Source organism: Urocampus carinirostris, chromosome 20 (assembly GCF_059441175.1).
Source record: "Urocampus carinirostris isolate Australia breed hairy pipefish chromosome 20, RoL_Ucar_1.0, whole genome shotgun sequence".
Taxonomy (NCBI): Eukaryota; Metazoa; Chordata; class Actinopteri; order Syngnathiformes; family Syngnathidae; genus Urocampus; species Urocampus carinirostris.
The window spans coordinates 14,887,838-14,904,937 of record NC_142368.1 but is presented as its reverse complement, the minus strand read 5'-3'; the positions used below and the strand labels follow the sequence as shown (position 1 = coordinate 14,904,937).

Genomic DNA, 17,100 nt, shown 5'->3' with positions numbered 1-17,100 from the left:
TTGCCAAGATTTTCAACGCTTATTCCAGGAAGTATTGTTGCCAGGGCTTTGGATTGAAACGCTTTACGAATGCAAAAGGCAAGAGTTCGTTACCACAGACTATTGCAAACTACAGACTATTATGACACCTTCCCCTGATCTCAAACGTACATAAGGACAAGGAACAACTCAAAAACCTCAGTCATGTATATTCGTGACACCCTTATTCACAAGGAGTGTCAAATGGCTGCACGGACCATAGACTATTGCAAACTACAGACTATTATGACACCATCCCCTGATCTCAAACGTACATGAGGATAAGGAAAAACTCAAAAACCTCAGTCATGTTTATTTGTGACGCCCTTAATCACAAGAAGTGTCAAAGGGCTGCAGAGTCTATTGCAAACTACAGACTATTTTGACACCATCCCCTGATCTAAAACCTACATGAGGGCAAGGAAAAACTCAAAAACCTCAGTCGTGTTTATTTGTGACGCCCTTAATCACGAGGCGTGTCAAAGGGCTGCACAGACCACAGACTATCGCAAATTACAGACTATTATGACACCATCCCATGATCTAAAACCTACATAAGGACAAGGAAAAACTCAAAAACCTCAGTCATGTATATTTGTGACACCCTTAATCACAAGGAGTGTCAAAGGGCTGCACGGACCACAGACTATTGCAAACTACAGACTATTATGACACCATCCCCTGATCTGAAACCTACATAAGGACAAGGAAAAACTCAAAAACCTCAGTCATGTTTATTTGTATAGCCCTTATTCATAAGGAGTCTCAAAGAGCTGCAGAGACCGCAGACAATTGCAAACTAAAGACTATTATGACACCATCCCCTGATCTAAAGCCCACATGAGGGCAAGGAAAAACTCAAAAACCTCAGTTATGTTTATTTGTGACGCCCTTAATCACAAGGAGTGTCAAAGGGCTGCACAAACCAGACGATCGCAAATTACAGACTATTATGACACCATCCCATGATCTAAAACCTACATAAGGACAAGGAAAAACTCAAAAACCTCAGTCATGTTTATTTGTGACACTCTTATTCTCAAGGAGTCTGAAAGGGCTGCACAGATTATTGCAAACCACAGACTATTATGACACCATCCCCTGATCTGAAACCAACATAAGGACAAGGAAAAACTCAAAAACCTCAGTCATGTTTATTTGTAACACCCTTATTCACAAGGAGGGTCAAAGCGCTGCACGGACCACAGACTATTGCAAACTACAGACAATTATGACGGACTATTATGACACCATCCCCTGATCTGAAACCAACATGAGGGCAATGAAAAACTCAAAAACCTCAACATGAGGTAAAAGAAAAAAACCTTAAGAAGGGACTGCACATGAGGTAAACCCCCTTCCATGATGACCAGACCAGAATGGATGTTGTGATAAAAATAATACACAAAAAAAACTTACCTCGAAAATAATCTCAACACCACCAGACTACACTTGCCCAAGACACACCACAAGAAATGGTGCCCCTACGCCTCTAGTGGATAAGGGATCCAACCAACCAACCATGTTGTCAGCTGTGGTTTGAATGTTTTCTTTATCCTCACTGTAAGACGTGGATCTGGAGCGCCACGTCCAATTTTGTTGTCACAATATATTTAACCCATTTTGTAACAATGACAATACAGGGAGTGCAGAATTATTAGGCAAGTTGTATTTTTGAGGATGAATTTTATTATTGAACAACAACCATGTTCTTAATGAACCCAAAAGTCTCATTAATATCAAAGCTGAATATTTTGGAAGTTGGAGTGGGGCTTTTTTAGTTTTAGCTATTTTAGGAGGATATCTGTGTGTGCAGGTGACTATTACTGTGCATAATTATTAGGCAACTTAACAAAAAACAAATGTATACCCATTTCAATTATTTATTTTCATCAGGGAAACCAATATAACAGCTCAACATTCACAAATATACATTTCTGACATTCAAAAACAAAACAAAAACAAATCAGTGACCAATATAGCCACCTTTCTTTGCAAGGACACTCAAAAGCCTGCCATCCATGGATTCTGTCAGTGCTTTGATCTGTTCACGATCAACATTGCGTGCAGCAGCAACCACAGCCTCCCAGACACTGTTCAGAGAGGTGTACTGTTTTCCCTCCTTGTAAATCTCACATTTGATGAGGGACCACAGGTTCTCTATGGGGTTCAGATCAGGTGAACAAGGAGGCCATGTCATTAGTTTTTCTTCTTTTAGACCCTTTCTTGCCAGCCACGCTGTGGAGTACTTGGATGCGTGTGATGGAGCGTTGTCCTGCATGAAAATCATGTTTTTCTTGAAGGATGCGGACTTCTTCCTGTACCACTGCTTGAAGAAGGTGTCTTCCAGAAACTGGCAGTAGGACTGGGAGTTGAGCTTGAGTCCATCCTCAACCCGAAAAGGCCCCACAAGCTCATCTTTGATGATACCAGCCCATACCAGTACCCCACCTCCACCTTGCTGGCGTCTGAGGCGGACTGGAGCTCTCTGCCCTTTACCGATCCAGCCACGGGCCCATCCATCTGGCCCATCAAGACTCACTCTCATTTCATCAGTCCATAAAACCTTAGAAAAATCCGTCTTGAGATTTTTCTTGGCCCAGTCTTGACGTTTCAGCTTGTGTGTCTTGTTCAGTGGTGGTCGTTTTTCAGCCTTTCTTACCTTGGCCATGTCTCTGAGTATTGCACACCTTGTGCTTTTGGGCACTCCAGTGATGTTGCAGCTCTGAAATATGGCAAAACTGGTGGCAAGTGGCATCTTGGCAGCTGTACGCTTGACTTTTCTCAGTTCACGGGCAGTTATTTTGCGCCTTGGTTTTTCTACACGCTTCTTGCGACCCTGTTGACTATTTTGAATGTAACGCTTGATTGTTCGATGATCACGCTTCAGAAGCTTGGCAATTTTAAGAGTGCTGCATCCCTCTGCAAATGGTCATATCTCACTATTTTTGACTTTTCAGAGCCTGTCAAGTCCCTCTTCTGACCCATTTTGCCAAAGGAAAGGAAGTTGCCTAATAATTATGCACACCTGATATAGGGTGTTGATGTCATTAGACCACACCCCTTCTCATTACAGAGATGCACATCACCTGATATGCTTAATTGGTAGTAGGCTTTCGAGCCTATACAGCTTGGAGTAAGACAACATGCATAAAGAGGATGATGTGGTCAAAATACTCATTTGCCTAATAATTCTGCACTCCCTGTAAAGGTATATTCTATTCTATTCTATAAGTTGTCATTTAAAAAAGGTTAGAGACCCTCGAAATAGAAGGATTTTCTTTAGGAATAGAGTTTTACTGTGACTGCATTTTGTTACCTGGGTATGTTTAAGGACAGCTTGCGTCCGGTAGAGCAGCAGGAGTCGCACGTCGGCGTCACGCATGCTGAAGTTGCTCTCAAGGATCTGCAGGGCCGCAATGCGGGGACCGACAGGCAGGGCCGGGTCGGCGCAGAACACACGCAGCCAGGACAGCAGGTCGTCCGAGCTCACTGTGCTGACACTGGAAAAGGTGGGACAGGTGGTGTGAGCGTCAGCACCGGTGACAACAAAGCAGGTCTGCCACCACCAGAGTTGGCCACCTTACTTACAAAAAATAGTCAGGAGCAATGTTCCCTGTAATTTTGCAGGGGTCTGAGCGTTCACACAAAGTCGGTGAGCAACGCTTGAAACAACAGTGAGCAACGGCAATCCCAAGTGTGGCAACGAAGTCATTATCAAACATGTCCAAAACCTGACATCACGTTACATTTTGCTGAGTTTGCGGCAATGCAAAATTATTTTTCCCTTTTGAAAGAATTGACTCATGTACGATTGCCTACAAACGTCATTTGTTTTTACAAATCTTTCACAAGATTTCCATTTCTTTTTTTTCCTGGTATCTTTTGTCGGGGCTTATTGAGTCGGTTGCACGATACACAACTGTATTTAATTACATTTTTTTGTGGAAGTACAATGTTGGCAACAAGATTGACTTGGTATAATTGGAAATTATTTGAATGCAACCCAAACTTTTTCTTCTTTTTCCCTGTTTTTTTCCATTCCTTTTAGGAAAAAAATATTTTTTCCTAGCTGTTACTTCTTTCTTTTTGTTTTCTATTTACTTTTTTTCCTTTGTTTCTTTTCTTTTTTCTCTGGCCTGTTTCTGAAATATTCCTTCTTTTTCTCATCTTTTTATTTGTTTTTTTTTCAGCTTTTCACTACTTTTTCATTTTGGTATTTTTTTTCTTTTTTGTTCTATTCCCCCCCTTCCTTTAAGACTTTTTGTGCACAATTTTCCATCATATTTGGTCGTGTAGGGATTAAAGAAGCAAATACAACCTGAAGAGTTGTTTGGGACCTGAAAGAGCCTGTTCTTTTTAGTGAGCCGAGCCGACTTTACTCAACTTCATTCAACTTCGACATTGACTTCAAAATACGGCATTTAGAACACAGCGTCAGGGGAACCCGTGTATTTTTTCCTTCATGCACTGTAACTTTGACTTAATTGGCTTCTTAATTAGCAATTTCGAGCCCTAATTTTTGTGAGCCGGCTAGATTTTCTTGTGCGCGGAAAAGCTCTGGGTAGTGCGCAATTGGGCACACGCGCACGAACATTGGTCAGGGGGACAATTTTCTGTGGTGTGCTTTGGGCAAGTACGTCCTGGTGTCGCCCATCCTAAATAATACACAATGTCCCTTTAGAATAGCCTTTTGAATTAACATTCATTTTATGTCAGGAAAATACATTTTTCTGTAATAACGACATCTTTTAATGATTATTTTCAAAATATTCAATTATAGAATTGTATTTTTAAGTTTATTTAAGAGATCCCTACATGAACATTGGAGAACCACTGGTCACATTCCATAATGTGTAGTAGCTCACTAGCTAGTTAACTCACTAGCTAGCTAGCTAACTAACTCACCAGCTAACAAGCAACTTCAGGCTCTCCAGTTGGTCTTTTGTTTTTCAGTGTTCTTTTATCCCTCATATTTTCCCTTCGACTCCTTTCACAACTAGAATAACATCCCGAGGGATATACAGAGACCACCGGATCTCCCTGGGTGATCTGCCAGATCCATCGTCCAAAAAATGAGTGAATTTGAGCTGCGGATCGCCACCAACAGCTTCGTCCGAAATGGCAGTATCTTTGTCATCACGGAGTCTTGGCTTCCCTAACGCCGCAGTCCAGCTAGCAGGACGCACGCTTCACCGGCCCGACCGAGACTCTGGTAAAAACAGGGGTGGGGGACTATGCGCTGCAATAACAGCCGAATCATTGATACACACTGCTCACTCGATATAGAGTTTCTGGCAGTATCGTGTAGACCCTTCTATCTACCGAAAGAGCTAACTGTGGTCATTGTGGTTGCCTTTACGGTCCACCGGATGCTATCATTAGCATAGCGCTAAATCTCTTGCCCGCTGCTATCAATAAACAGCAGCTTGTACACCCGACGGAGCTTTTATCGTCGCCGGCAACTTTAATCAGGCACGCTTAAGGACTCTGCTTCCCAAATTCATTCAATATGTGGACTGAGCAATTAGGGAAAAAACCCTGGACCGTGTGTACAGCAAGATCAAACATCGAGTTGGATCCGGCCATCTCTGTCTGTCCCTCACCCCCTCATACACCCCCCTCCGGGGCAAAACAAAGCCTGTAACAAGGACAGTACAAACATCTTTGTTCCTTCATCTTCTTTGTTTTCCTTATCCTCACAGTAAAACGTGGACTTGGAGTGCCACGTCCAATTTCGTTGTCACAATATATTCAACCCATGTTGTAACTATTCTATTCTATCCTAAAAAAAACTCTTACACTCTGCTTAGTGGTGACTATCCCGGAAATAAACACTGTCAACACCTTTAAGCCAGCGCTGTTAAAAAGGGAGCAGGTGGGAAGTTGTTGCCGTCTATGAATCCTTTGTGTGTATGTGTATAAAGGTGCGCACGACCTACCCTGCCTGCACACTGCTGTGGACGGTAGTCACAATGGCCTCAAGCATGCCGAGGGCTGCCGTGTGCTTTGTCGAGACGTCGGGGTCAGTGCTGAAAACACACAAATATCGATACACGTTGCAGAAAAGTGATAAGGAAATTCTTACATAAGAGCTCAAGGAGATAAAAAGTGCAAATGAAGACATGCAAGCGCTTGGGAAAGGAAATAAAAAACAATACTTTCATGGACACAATGAATGGAGTTAAATGCCTGGAAAGCAAATGTACAGTGTTCATTTTAGCTGTGAAAAGTGATGGGTCCCGGCGACTCGCATGCTCAAAAATCTATGGGTCCCAACAGAGATCTATGGCTCCCCAAAATTTAGTCTTATCCAGGTTGACATTGTAAATCGGCAACAAATATATCATATAAATCTATGTATTCATTCAGTTTTAATCATCACAGTTCATTGGTAATACAAAGCAGTTATCACTTCAGATTTTTCAGTTCATATAGTCTTCGTGGTTTGCTGTCCCGCCACAGTTGTATTGCCTTCTCAAGGTCCAATCCATTATCATCCTCCTCATAGCGTCACCAGGAGTATAATTGATTTCATTTTGGCAGAATTTTTTCTTTCTAGGGGTATTCTTTTGTTTATTTTCTTTCGTCGAATCGGTCGCTTCGACACACGTGTTTTCCTTGCCTTCGCGGTCTTCCGAAGAATTTCTCCGCCGTTTTTTTCGTGGCGGAATGATTGCCGTTGTTACCACTTTCTGTGTTATGTTTCGACTTATTACCGACACTGAAGAAATGACCAATTTTTTGTTGATTTGCACCTAATACCAACACTTTTTACGGAGGCATACTTTTACATGACAACCACCAAAACGAAGCAACAGGATCTCGTTTGCCGAGATCGGCGCGAGACCAAAACAACAATGGCGGATCTGCCTGACGAAAAGTTTGGAGCGCGGTAAATCTTAAAAAAAGTAATCGGGTAATCATGACAATTTGGTGTCGAAAAAGTTGCGTCCCGGGGACGCACGTTGACTTGACCCGATGCGTCCCCAGCAAAAATGATGCGTCTAGGACGCAGGGACGCCGGCAAACCAGAACACTGAATGTATGTGTGTTTTTTTAACTCCTCTGTATTTATAAGCGTTTTACTTTTAATATGATCAGGTTGGAATTGGTTACCTTTCAAAATCTTGCCATACAAGCAGCCATTTGCTATCAAAACCTGTTAATTTGTTTGTCATATTTATTTGCATATAACCAGCGTCTGAAATAAGGTCCGCCCGGACGCCCGGGGCGTGCATCTTTTACGTCGGGCGTACAACTTACAAAAATCTCCGCCCGGGTGGCCGACGACTTTTTCAAGAAAAAAAACTGATTTTTCTATCAAATCAAACGTTTGCTTTATTCCGATTTCGAAATCTTTGTTCGGTTTGGAAATTTCAGTTTGTTTGGCAATTTGCATACTCGGCAGCCAATCAGAAGCCTGCTTCGAACAACTTCCTGCTTCCGGACTTTCCCAAGCCTTATAGGGTCATGCATTTGCATATCATTTTCCGAAGTAGACGCGCAGAGAACGCTAGAAATCAAGCGAAAACCTCGGCCCCAGAAGAAATATTCAAAAGAAGCTAACACAATTTATGACGCTACAAAACATGAACGTAAATTAAAAGCATGATGGAAAGAGGAGTTCACGTGGCTTGTAGCAGACGACGCAACACAAACATTGCATGAATGAAGATGAGTCAATACAGGTACATAGTGAGGGCAGATGGAAAACAGCGATATCGTATACATGCAATGAATGTTATAAGTAGATTTAAAATAAACTCAATTTTAAAGTTTTGTTCGGTTATATACTCTGATCATCAATCCTTAATACTTTGCAACTATGAGTGTTATTGCGATGCGTCGTCTTATTGTGTTTCAAGTTGTGAAAAATGGGGCAGGACACTTTATGGCTGGGCAGGCAACTTTTCAGCGTGTCCTGCAACTTTTTCTCATGAGTTTTAGACACTGATATAACGCACACGCGTTGTATAATGCACCCCCCTAATTTTTGATGAAAAATTGGTATAACATTTTGTGTCACTCCAATTCTCTGCTCAAAACTAAGCATAGTAAGTCACAAGTGCGTCAGGAACTATCAACAACAGGATTCGAATCCAAATCGCAGCAGTGAGTGCCTATTCTTAACCACTAGACCACGGGTGTTAGAGATAACATAGGAAATGGCATTCCGTGTTAAGATTGAAGATGGTTTTTCTTGTCAATGAAATTAAATATGATTATACAAAAAGGGAAAATACTATGTACATAAATTCTGTGTTGCAATGTATATGTTTAGATAGAGATAGAGAGAGACAGACAGAGAGAGAGAGAGACAGAGAGAGAGAAAGATAGAGAGATGGATACTTTATTCATCCCCGTAGGGAAATTCACACTTCCAAGAGCCGTTTAGGACCCTAAAGAGCTGGTTCCTTTTAGTGAGCCGAGCCGAAGAAGCCGGTTCTCGAAAAACTCTACTGACTACTCAACTTCGACCTTGACTTCCAAATACCGCATTTAGAACACAGCGTCAGGGGAACCCGCGTATTTTTACCTTCATGCACTGTCACTTTGACTTAATTGGCTTCTTAATTAGCAACTTGGAGCCCTGATCTTTGTGAGTAGCTAGTTTTCTAATCGAGTAAAACAAAACAATTGAATCGTTAACTTTCAAATTTAACTTCCTCATAAGCTACCTGAGCTCAGCGACCACTCTGGCCACAGCGTCCTGCAGCACACTTTTAACGGAGAGGTCCAGGGGTCCGACAGCAACGTCCAGGAGTTGGCGAATGCTCTGCAGGGGCTGGCCGTCGGTCGCCATGGTCACCGCCAATTGGTGGACCTTGGACTTCTCCGAGCGCGATAAATCGTAAAGTCGACTGTAGCCCCGCAGCTGCTCCTGGGAAGGAACCACAGCACGGATCACAATTGAAAAGTGAGGAACGATTGAGATGACTACTGGCAATCTGTTGGAGATGCTTGATTGCCAATTGAATAATTTAAGACAGCAAAGTACTTGACTAGCTAATCAACTAACAGGTTTATTACTCTGTTACGCTGAAGGCAATTCTAGCTATTGGAGGATTTCTTATTTTATTTAATTGACTATAAGGGATTTCATATAATACAAATTAAATTTTGCTGAATGCAGTGGGGATTTTTCACAGGGAAGGCTTGGGGTCAGTGTGGCCTGGACAAGAATTATGTTTACAGAAAAACAAGAACGAGGGGTGACGTGGGAAAAGGAGACGAGGTTTCTGATAAGCTTTCTTGTTGTGAGTCCTTCAGACGTGGCGGCGTCTTCCGGCGAGGAGGAGGTGGCGACTGGGTGGAAGCCACATGAGGAGTCGGCTAGGTGAGGAGTTCCTGGCACTCCCAGGGGAGGAGTCAGCCCGCCCAAGGGGGAGGGGCTGATGCCCCGACGTGTCAAAAGGATGGAACACAGAAGAGACAGCAGGGACAAACGGGAGCAAGGCTCGACGAAAACCAATTAGACTAATTCGACAATAATTCGGCAAAATTTGATGGAATTCACTTAGCTAAATACTTTAAAAAAAAAAATTTGCCCCGTGTGAAAATGCCTGTCTCTTGTCAATATTTTTCCCCTAAAATTAAAAAAAGAGCATGCATTGTTAGGAGAATAAAGTTTGTGTTTGGTTAATGGAGTCAGATAACTAATTCGAGATATAGTTTTTTCTCTAACACTAAGCATCCAACTTAACGATACTGTTCTAGTCTTAAAACGTGTTACTGCCCATATGATGATGTACTTTCTTCATTTATTGAATCGTAATTGCGAAACTTCAGCGGCGTTTTATTTATGATATCATAAATATTTGGTGGAATACACAAGGTAAGACAGGACACCTCAATTCCCATTCATGAAGAAATGCTTAAACAAGCAAGCTCCTGAGAAGATCGCACTAACTAAAATCCAGCTTTTGTCCGTTTTAACAAATGGATTCCTCATTAGAGGTAAGAAACTGTTACATTCAAATGTACCGTAAATTCCGGACTATAAGCCGCTACTATTTTCCCAAACTTTCAACCCTGCGGCTTATTCAGTGATGCGGCCATGTGATGTCATTTTTCTAGCAGCCGCCAGCAGCGCTCGAGTTTAAGGCACATGACGCAGCTTACAAGCTAAACGCAATCAAGCAGTCCGATAAAGCTACTGCACGTAAACTTTACTTTGCGAGCGTGTCGCTAGCGTGTTTTTGATTAAGGGAGCGTGGGACGTCGTCTATTGGACAAAGTCGCATGCCCATACTGGGGAAGACGACTTTGATGACGTCAGTTATAAGGAGGAAGATGAGGACAGTTTACCGCGATTTTTACAAGTACCGTATTTTTTTTTAACAGACCCGTTCCCTTGTGTTGCGAGCGTGTTGCTAGTAGCGTTTTGCTACCCTTCACAGGCACGGTTTGGGATGAAAGTTATAATATTATTATTAAAGCTTTGAAAACTCTCTCGGTGTACCATCTTTCTTTATAATTATGTGTAACCATGTATAATATGTATTTGCAACTGTATATTTTTGTATTTTGTATTTATTTTGGACACTTATTCTGATAAGTCTTGCACTGACCAATTAAAAAGAGGGGGCGTAACAGACGCGGGGGATGACGGGAAGTGGGGACCGGTAAAGGTGAGTGTTTGTGGACACGGCAGACAATAGTGGATATATATTTTTCCCACCCTTACCTTTGGAAATATACACTTTTTTTCCTTGGATTACTTTTGACGGGACCCGGACTCTGCAGGTCTGCACCCAATGTCAAGAACCGGAATCATTTTCCGTCATTTTTGCCGGCTGTGGTTTTTTAACTGTGTACTTTATGTTCAGTTAAAATCGCGGGACTCAAAGTAGGGTTTGGGTTGATTTTATGATTATGTTACATGTTTTAATGTGGGCGCATGCGGCTTATATACAGGTGCGGCTTGCGTAAGTACAAAAGCGGCTATCCTCTTAAAATGTGGTGGGTGCGGCTTATAGTCCAGAATTTACGGTAATAGATTTTCAGTCAACTTATGGACTGAATGTTGGTAAAACACGTCAGTCTTTACACAGGTGAATTGCTACAGCTAGCTCATTTATGCCCAGAATATATTCTATATATAAAACTGTCAAAGGAACTGCTGATCTGTTTTCAACCTGAGGAAAAAAAAGCCAGTCCTCAACACTACTTATTAGCTTAGTAGCAAACAACATGCTTAAGTGGCTAAATCCAGGAAATGGATAGGCTTAGAAATGTGGGCGTTTGGTTAGGTCCAGACACACATTTTACCGCGTCACCACTCTCCAAAACGGCAGTTAGAATCCTCGACTTCAAAAAGAAGAAGCTATTATGCAGCACGGCGTATTCCGACAAGACCTTCCCACAATGCACTGGGCTCCACTTAGCCGGATGATGGCCATCAAGCAGGCAGCGCAATAGAAGCCCTTCAGGGGATAAACAAACATTGGTCGGTAGACAAAACCTCCGGCTGGAACGTAGAGGCCATATTATTAGCTATTGTTGCGGCAGACGGCGGCGAAATGAAAAGACGTTTTGGCCAATGTTCCCTCTAAGGTGCGTGTGCGCGCAATTGCGTACTACCCAGAGCTTTTCCGCGCACAAGAAAATCTATTCAGCTCGCAAAAATGAGGGCTCCAAATTGATAATTAAGAAGCGGATTAAGTCAAAGTTACAGTGCATGAAGGTAAAAATACAAGGGTTCCCCTGACGTTGTGTCCTAAACGCAATATTTTGAAGTCGAGTCGAGGTAGAACGAAGTTGAGTAAAGTCAGTAGAGTTTTCCGAGAACCGGCTTCTTTGGCTCAGCTCACTAAAAAGGACTGGCTCTTTCGAGTCCCAAACAGGTTGTTTTTGCTTTTCTTATCCCTACACGACCAAATATTATGTAAAATTGTGCACAAAATGACTTCAAGGAAGGGGGGGAAAAATACCAAAATGAAAAAGTAGTGAAGAGCTGGGGAAAAAAGATACATGAGGAGAGAAAAAGAGAAAAAAGAGCAGGAAAAATTCAGTAAAAAAGAAAAATAAATAAATAAAAGGAAAAAGGAAAACTTCAAAAAGGAAATAGAGAACCAAAAAGCAAGAAAAAAGTAACAGCTGGGAAAAAATAAACAAAAGGAATTTAAAAAAAAAGTAGAAAAAAAACAGGGAAAAAGAAGAAAACGTTTGTGTTGCATTTAAATCATTTCCAATGATATAAAGTCACTCTTGTTGCCAACATTGTACTTCCACTAAAAAAATGTAATTAAATACAGTTGTGTATCGAGCAACCGACTCAATAAGCCCCCCAAAATGTGAGTATTATGCGACAAAAGATACCAGGAAAAAAAAGAAATGGAAATCTTGTAAAAGAATTGTAAAAAACCCCTTTGCAATCGTACATGAGTCAATTCATTCAAAAGTGAAAACATTTTTTGCATTGCCGAAAACACAGCAAAATGTCAATTTTTGGCCATGTTTGATAATGACTTAGTTGCCACACTTGGGATTGCCGTTGCTCACTGTTGTTTCAAGCGTTGCTCACCGATTTTGCGTGAACGCTCAGACATCCGTGGAAAATGACAGGGAACATTGGTTTTGGCCCTGAGCACAATCGGTGAGGAGTTAGTTTTGATCTGGTCTCCACCGCTCTTGAGGTAAAAGGCTTTGAATTGGGCGCAGATGGAAACCACCGACTTATTACCGTTAAGACATTCGGAGCTTTAATGTGATCACCGTGTGCGGCGCGCCGGTCGGAAATGACCGTTTCTCCACCGTTTCTCACCGTTGCGTAGCAACACTTGCCCAATCCTAACCTCCCTTCTTTTTAGGGCACACACATGAAGGAAGCGACAGCGGGAAAAGTTGCTTCATGAGAAAAAGCGTGACCGGCACACCCGGCGTGGAAAAGCTAAAAAAATCCAAAATGGCGCGGGAGGGGAAAACTGTCAAGACGATAAACCGTTTCTGTTTGTTTCTAGACCACACCCAATACTCAAATCTGAATCCTTTTTCTCATGAATTAGTATGCAATTTAAACGATGTTGTAATCAATGACAATGAAGACAATTCTAACAATAAATTGTCATTTATCAACTACAGGGTCAGCAATGTTCCCTGTAATTTTCCACGGGGGGTCTGAGCGTTCCCACAAAGTGGGTAAGCAACGCTTGAAACAACAGCGAGCAACGGCAATCCCAAGTGTGGCAACTAAATCATTATCAAACATGTCCGAAACTTGACATTAACTTACATTTTGCTGATTTTCCGGCAATGCAAAATGATTTTTCTCTTTTGAGTGAATTGACTCATGTACTATTTCTAAGGTTGTACGGCCTACAAACGTTGTTTGTTCTTACAATTCTTTCACAAGATATCCATTTCTTTTTTTTCCTGATATATTTTGTCGCATAATACTAACATTTTGGGGGGCTTATTGAGTCGGTTGCACGATACACAACTGTATTTAATCACTTTTTTTTTAGTGGAAGTACAATGTTGGCAACAAGATTGAATTGGTATAATTGGAAATCATTTGAATGCAACACAAACTTTTTCTTCTTTTTTCTGTGTTTTTTCTACTTTTTTTAAAATTCCTTTTAAAAAAAAATCTCATTGTGTTTATTTTTTCCTAGCAGTTACTTTTTTCTTGCTTTTTTGTTCTCTATTACCTTTTCCCCCTTTCTTTGCTTCTTTCTTTTCTTCTGGCTTTTTTCTGATTTTTTTCCTGCTCTTTTTTCTCAGCTTTTCACAAATTTTTAATTTTGGTATTTTTTTCTTTTTTGTTCTATTTCTCCCCCTTCCTTTAAGTCATTTTGTGCACAATTTCACATGATATTTTGTCGTGTAGGGATAAAAGAAGCCAAAACAACCTGAAGAGCCGTTTGGGACCCGAAAGAACCGGTTCCTTTTAGTGAGCCGAGCCGAAGAAGCCGGTTCTCGAAAAACTCTACTGACTTTACTCAACTTCGTTCTACTTCGACATTGACTTCCAAATACCGCATTTAGAACACAGCGTCAGGGGAAGCCGTGTATTTTGACCTTCATGCACTGTAACTTTGACTTAATTGGCTTCTTAATTAGCAATTTTGAGCCCTGATTTTTGTGAGCTGGTTAGATTTTCTCTCTCTCTCTCTCAACCCTTTTCAACCACTCTCTGTCTCTTTCACTCTCTGTGTCTCTCTTTTTCTCTTCCTTTGTTGCGCTTTGTCTCTTTCTCTTTCTGTGTCATTTTAACTTCTTTTGCTCTAACTTCCCTTTCCTTTTCTCTCTTTTCTCTTCATTCGCGCTTTCTTTTCTCTTTTTCCTCCTTCTGTCTTTCTATTTCTCTTTGGATTTCTTTCTTCCTCACCCTTTCTTTTCCCCCTCTCTCACGACTTTTTATCTTTTGTTTCTCACGCCCTCTCTCACTCTCTCTCTCTTTCTTTCTTTGTCCTGCCCTCTCTCCTTTTCCCTCCCTCTTTCTCTTATTTCTCAATCTCTCTTTTTCTTTCTCTTGAATCTACTATTACGGCCCCCGACAGAATGTTTGTTCTATGGTGTGGCCCCCGAGTTCAAATGACTTTGACACCCCTGCTTACCTGCTGGCTGTCCTGGAGCGACGCAATAAAACGGTGGCTCAGGGTCTCCAGGTGGGCCTGCGATTGGTGTAAGTGGGCCAGCGCTTCATCCATAGTCATGTCCTCTCCTCCTCGCTCGCCGACAGCTTCACCGCCGCCGCCGCCGCGCTTCTTGCTCTTCTCGGCAAGCTGCCGAACGGTTCTGGTTGCCCGCCGGAGCACTTCGGAGCGGGTCTGGATGCTCAGCTAGAGATCAATGAGATGGATACGAGAGTTAGACAGCATTGAAATGATTGCAAAAATGTCGTTTTCCAATTTTGGGTGTGGTTGAATCTGTGATATGACAGTTTTTTTGTTTTCTCATGAGTCGGCCCTTATGGAATACATAAGGTATATGCCGGGCAGTGTTCCCTCTAAGTGCGAGCAGTGCGCAACAGCTCGGGAAAAAATAAACAATGAGATTTTTTTTAAAGGTATTGCGAATGAAGGTAAAAATACACGGGTTCCCCTGACGTTGTGTCCTAAATGCGGTATTTTGGAGTCAAGGTCGAAGTAGAAAAAAGTTGAGTACAGTTAGTAGAGTTTTTCGAGAAACGGCTTCTTCGGCTCAACTCACTAAAAGGAATCGGCTCCTTCGGGTCCAAAAATGAGGGCTCAGAATTACTTATGAAGAAGCAACTTAAGTCAAAGTTACAGTGCATGAAGGTAAATATACACGGGTTCCCCTGGCGTTGTGTCCTAAATGCGGTATTTTGAAGTCGAGTCGAAGTAGAACGAAGTTGAGTTAAGTTAGTAGAGTATGTCGAGAACCGGCTTCTTCGGCTCGGCTCACTAGATGGAATTAAACGGCTCTGCGGGTTGTTTTTGCTTCTTTAATCCCAACATGACCAAATATTATGTCAAATGATGCACAAAATGACTTAAAGGAAGGGGGGAATAGAACAAAAAAGAAAAAAATACCAAAATAAAAAAGTAGATAAAAGCCAGAAAAGAAAGAAAGAAATGTAGGAAAAAAGTAAATAGAAAACAAAAAGAAAAAAGCAACAGCTCGGAAAAAATCAACACAATGAGATTTTTTTTAAAAGGAATTTTAAAAAAAGGAGAAAAAAACACGGAAAAAGGAAGAAAAAGTTTGTGTTGCATTCCAATAACTTCCAATGATATCAAGTGAATCTTGTTGCCAACATTGTACTTCCACTAAAAAATGTGATTAAGTACAGTTCTGTATCTTACACTTAACTCAATAAGCCCCCAAAAATGTTAATAGTATGCGACAAAATATATCAGGAAATAAAAAGAAATGGATATCTTGTGAAAGAATTGTAAGAACAAACGACGAGTAAACAAAGTGGCCATCACTTCAAATCTGCCTGGGAACCCAGTGTGCATGTGTGCTACCAGCATGCTCTTCGTGTCACCATCACAGTTTAGAAACGAAGAAGAGGAGAGTTTCCGGAAATATAGGAGGCGAGAAACGCAGCCATCATTCAATCAGCCCCAATGAAAGACATTTTAGCAAAATTCCATGATGTCCAAGTATTTGTGGAAAGGAATTGCGCGCAAGAAGTGTTGACAAGACAGGTTATTGCTACATCCACCTCGCGCATTTCCAACAGATTCTCAAAATCCGACAAAAGCAGACGTCATTGGATCCGTTTTTCAAGAAACGTGGGGCAAAAATATAAACATTTTTATAATTTTCTCTATCCCTCGTTTTTGTTTTACATTATAAGCCTCTCGTTTTATGTTTATTGTGTGGTAATCTAATCTCAACATGTCTGTTTTGTGCTCTGATGCTTTTATGATTTATTAAAAATGTATCGTATTGTACTTTTGCGGGGGTCGGAACGGAACTAAAAAAAAGGTTCCAAATTCCGTACAGCTCCTTTAAAGAGGCCAGTAGAATCAGTTATTAGAAGCAAACTTCATGCATGTGCGCGGACGTAAAAGCAGACGTCATTGGATCAGTTTTTCAAGAAACGCGAGGCAAAAATATAAATATTTTTATCATTTTCTTCATTCTCGTTTTTGTTTCACATTATAAGCCTCTCGTTCTATGTTTATTGTGTGGTAATCTAATCTCAACATGTCTTCGGGCTCTGATTTATGATTTATCCCCCAAAAAATTGTATTGTACTTTTGCGGGGGTCAGAACGGAACTAAAAAAAAAGTTCCAAATTCCGTACAGCTCCTTTAAGGTGGCCAGTAGAATCAGACACGTGAGCAATGCTATTAGAAGCAAGCTTCATGCATGTACGCAGACGTAAAAGCAGACGTTATTGGATCAGTTTTTCAAGTAAGGCGAGGCAAAAATATAAATATTTTTTATTGTTTTCTTTATTCTCTTTTTGTTTTTACATTGTTTTATGTTTATTGTGTGGTAATCCAATCCTAACATGTCTTTGTTTTGTGCTCTGATGCTTTTATAATTTATTAAAAAAAAAAATCGTATTGTACTTTTGCGGGGGGTGGAACGGATTAGCGCATTTACATACAAAATGCGTCTCTACTAACAAAGTTTTCAGGTTACGAAGCTACT

The 17,100-nt window shown here is 41.2% G+C and overlaps 1 protein-coding gene across 1 annotated transcript in view; it reads right to left on the bottom strand.

Moving 5' to 3' along the window:
- The window catches only part of nbas (NBAS subunit of NRZ tethering complex), a 287,616-nt gene that overhangs the window by 55,868 nt on the left and 214,648 nt on the right, over nucleotides 1-17,100 (bottom strand). Inside the window, exons 46-49 of the mRNA XM_088324534.1 lie at nucleotides 14,583-14,807; nucleotides 8,700-8,902; nucleotides 5,961-6,050; nucleotides 3,338-3,521 (exon numbers count right to left, since the gene is read on the bottom strand). Of these exons, the coding sequence (XP_088180660.1) occupies nucleotides 3,338-3,521; nucleotides 5,961-6,050; nucleotides 8,700-8,902; nucleotides 14,583-14,807 (702 nt within the window). The remainder of the gene's footprint in view (nucleotides 1-3,337; nucleotides 3,522-5,960; nucleotides 6,051-8,699; nucleotides 8,903-14,582; nucleotides 14,808-17,100) is intronic.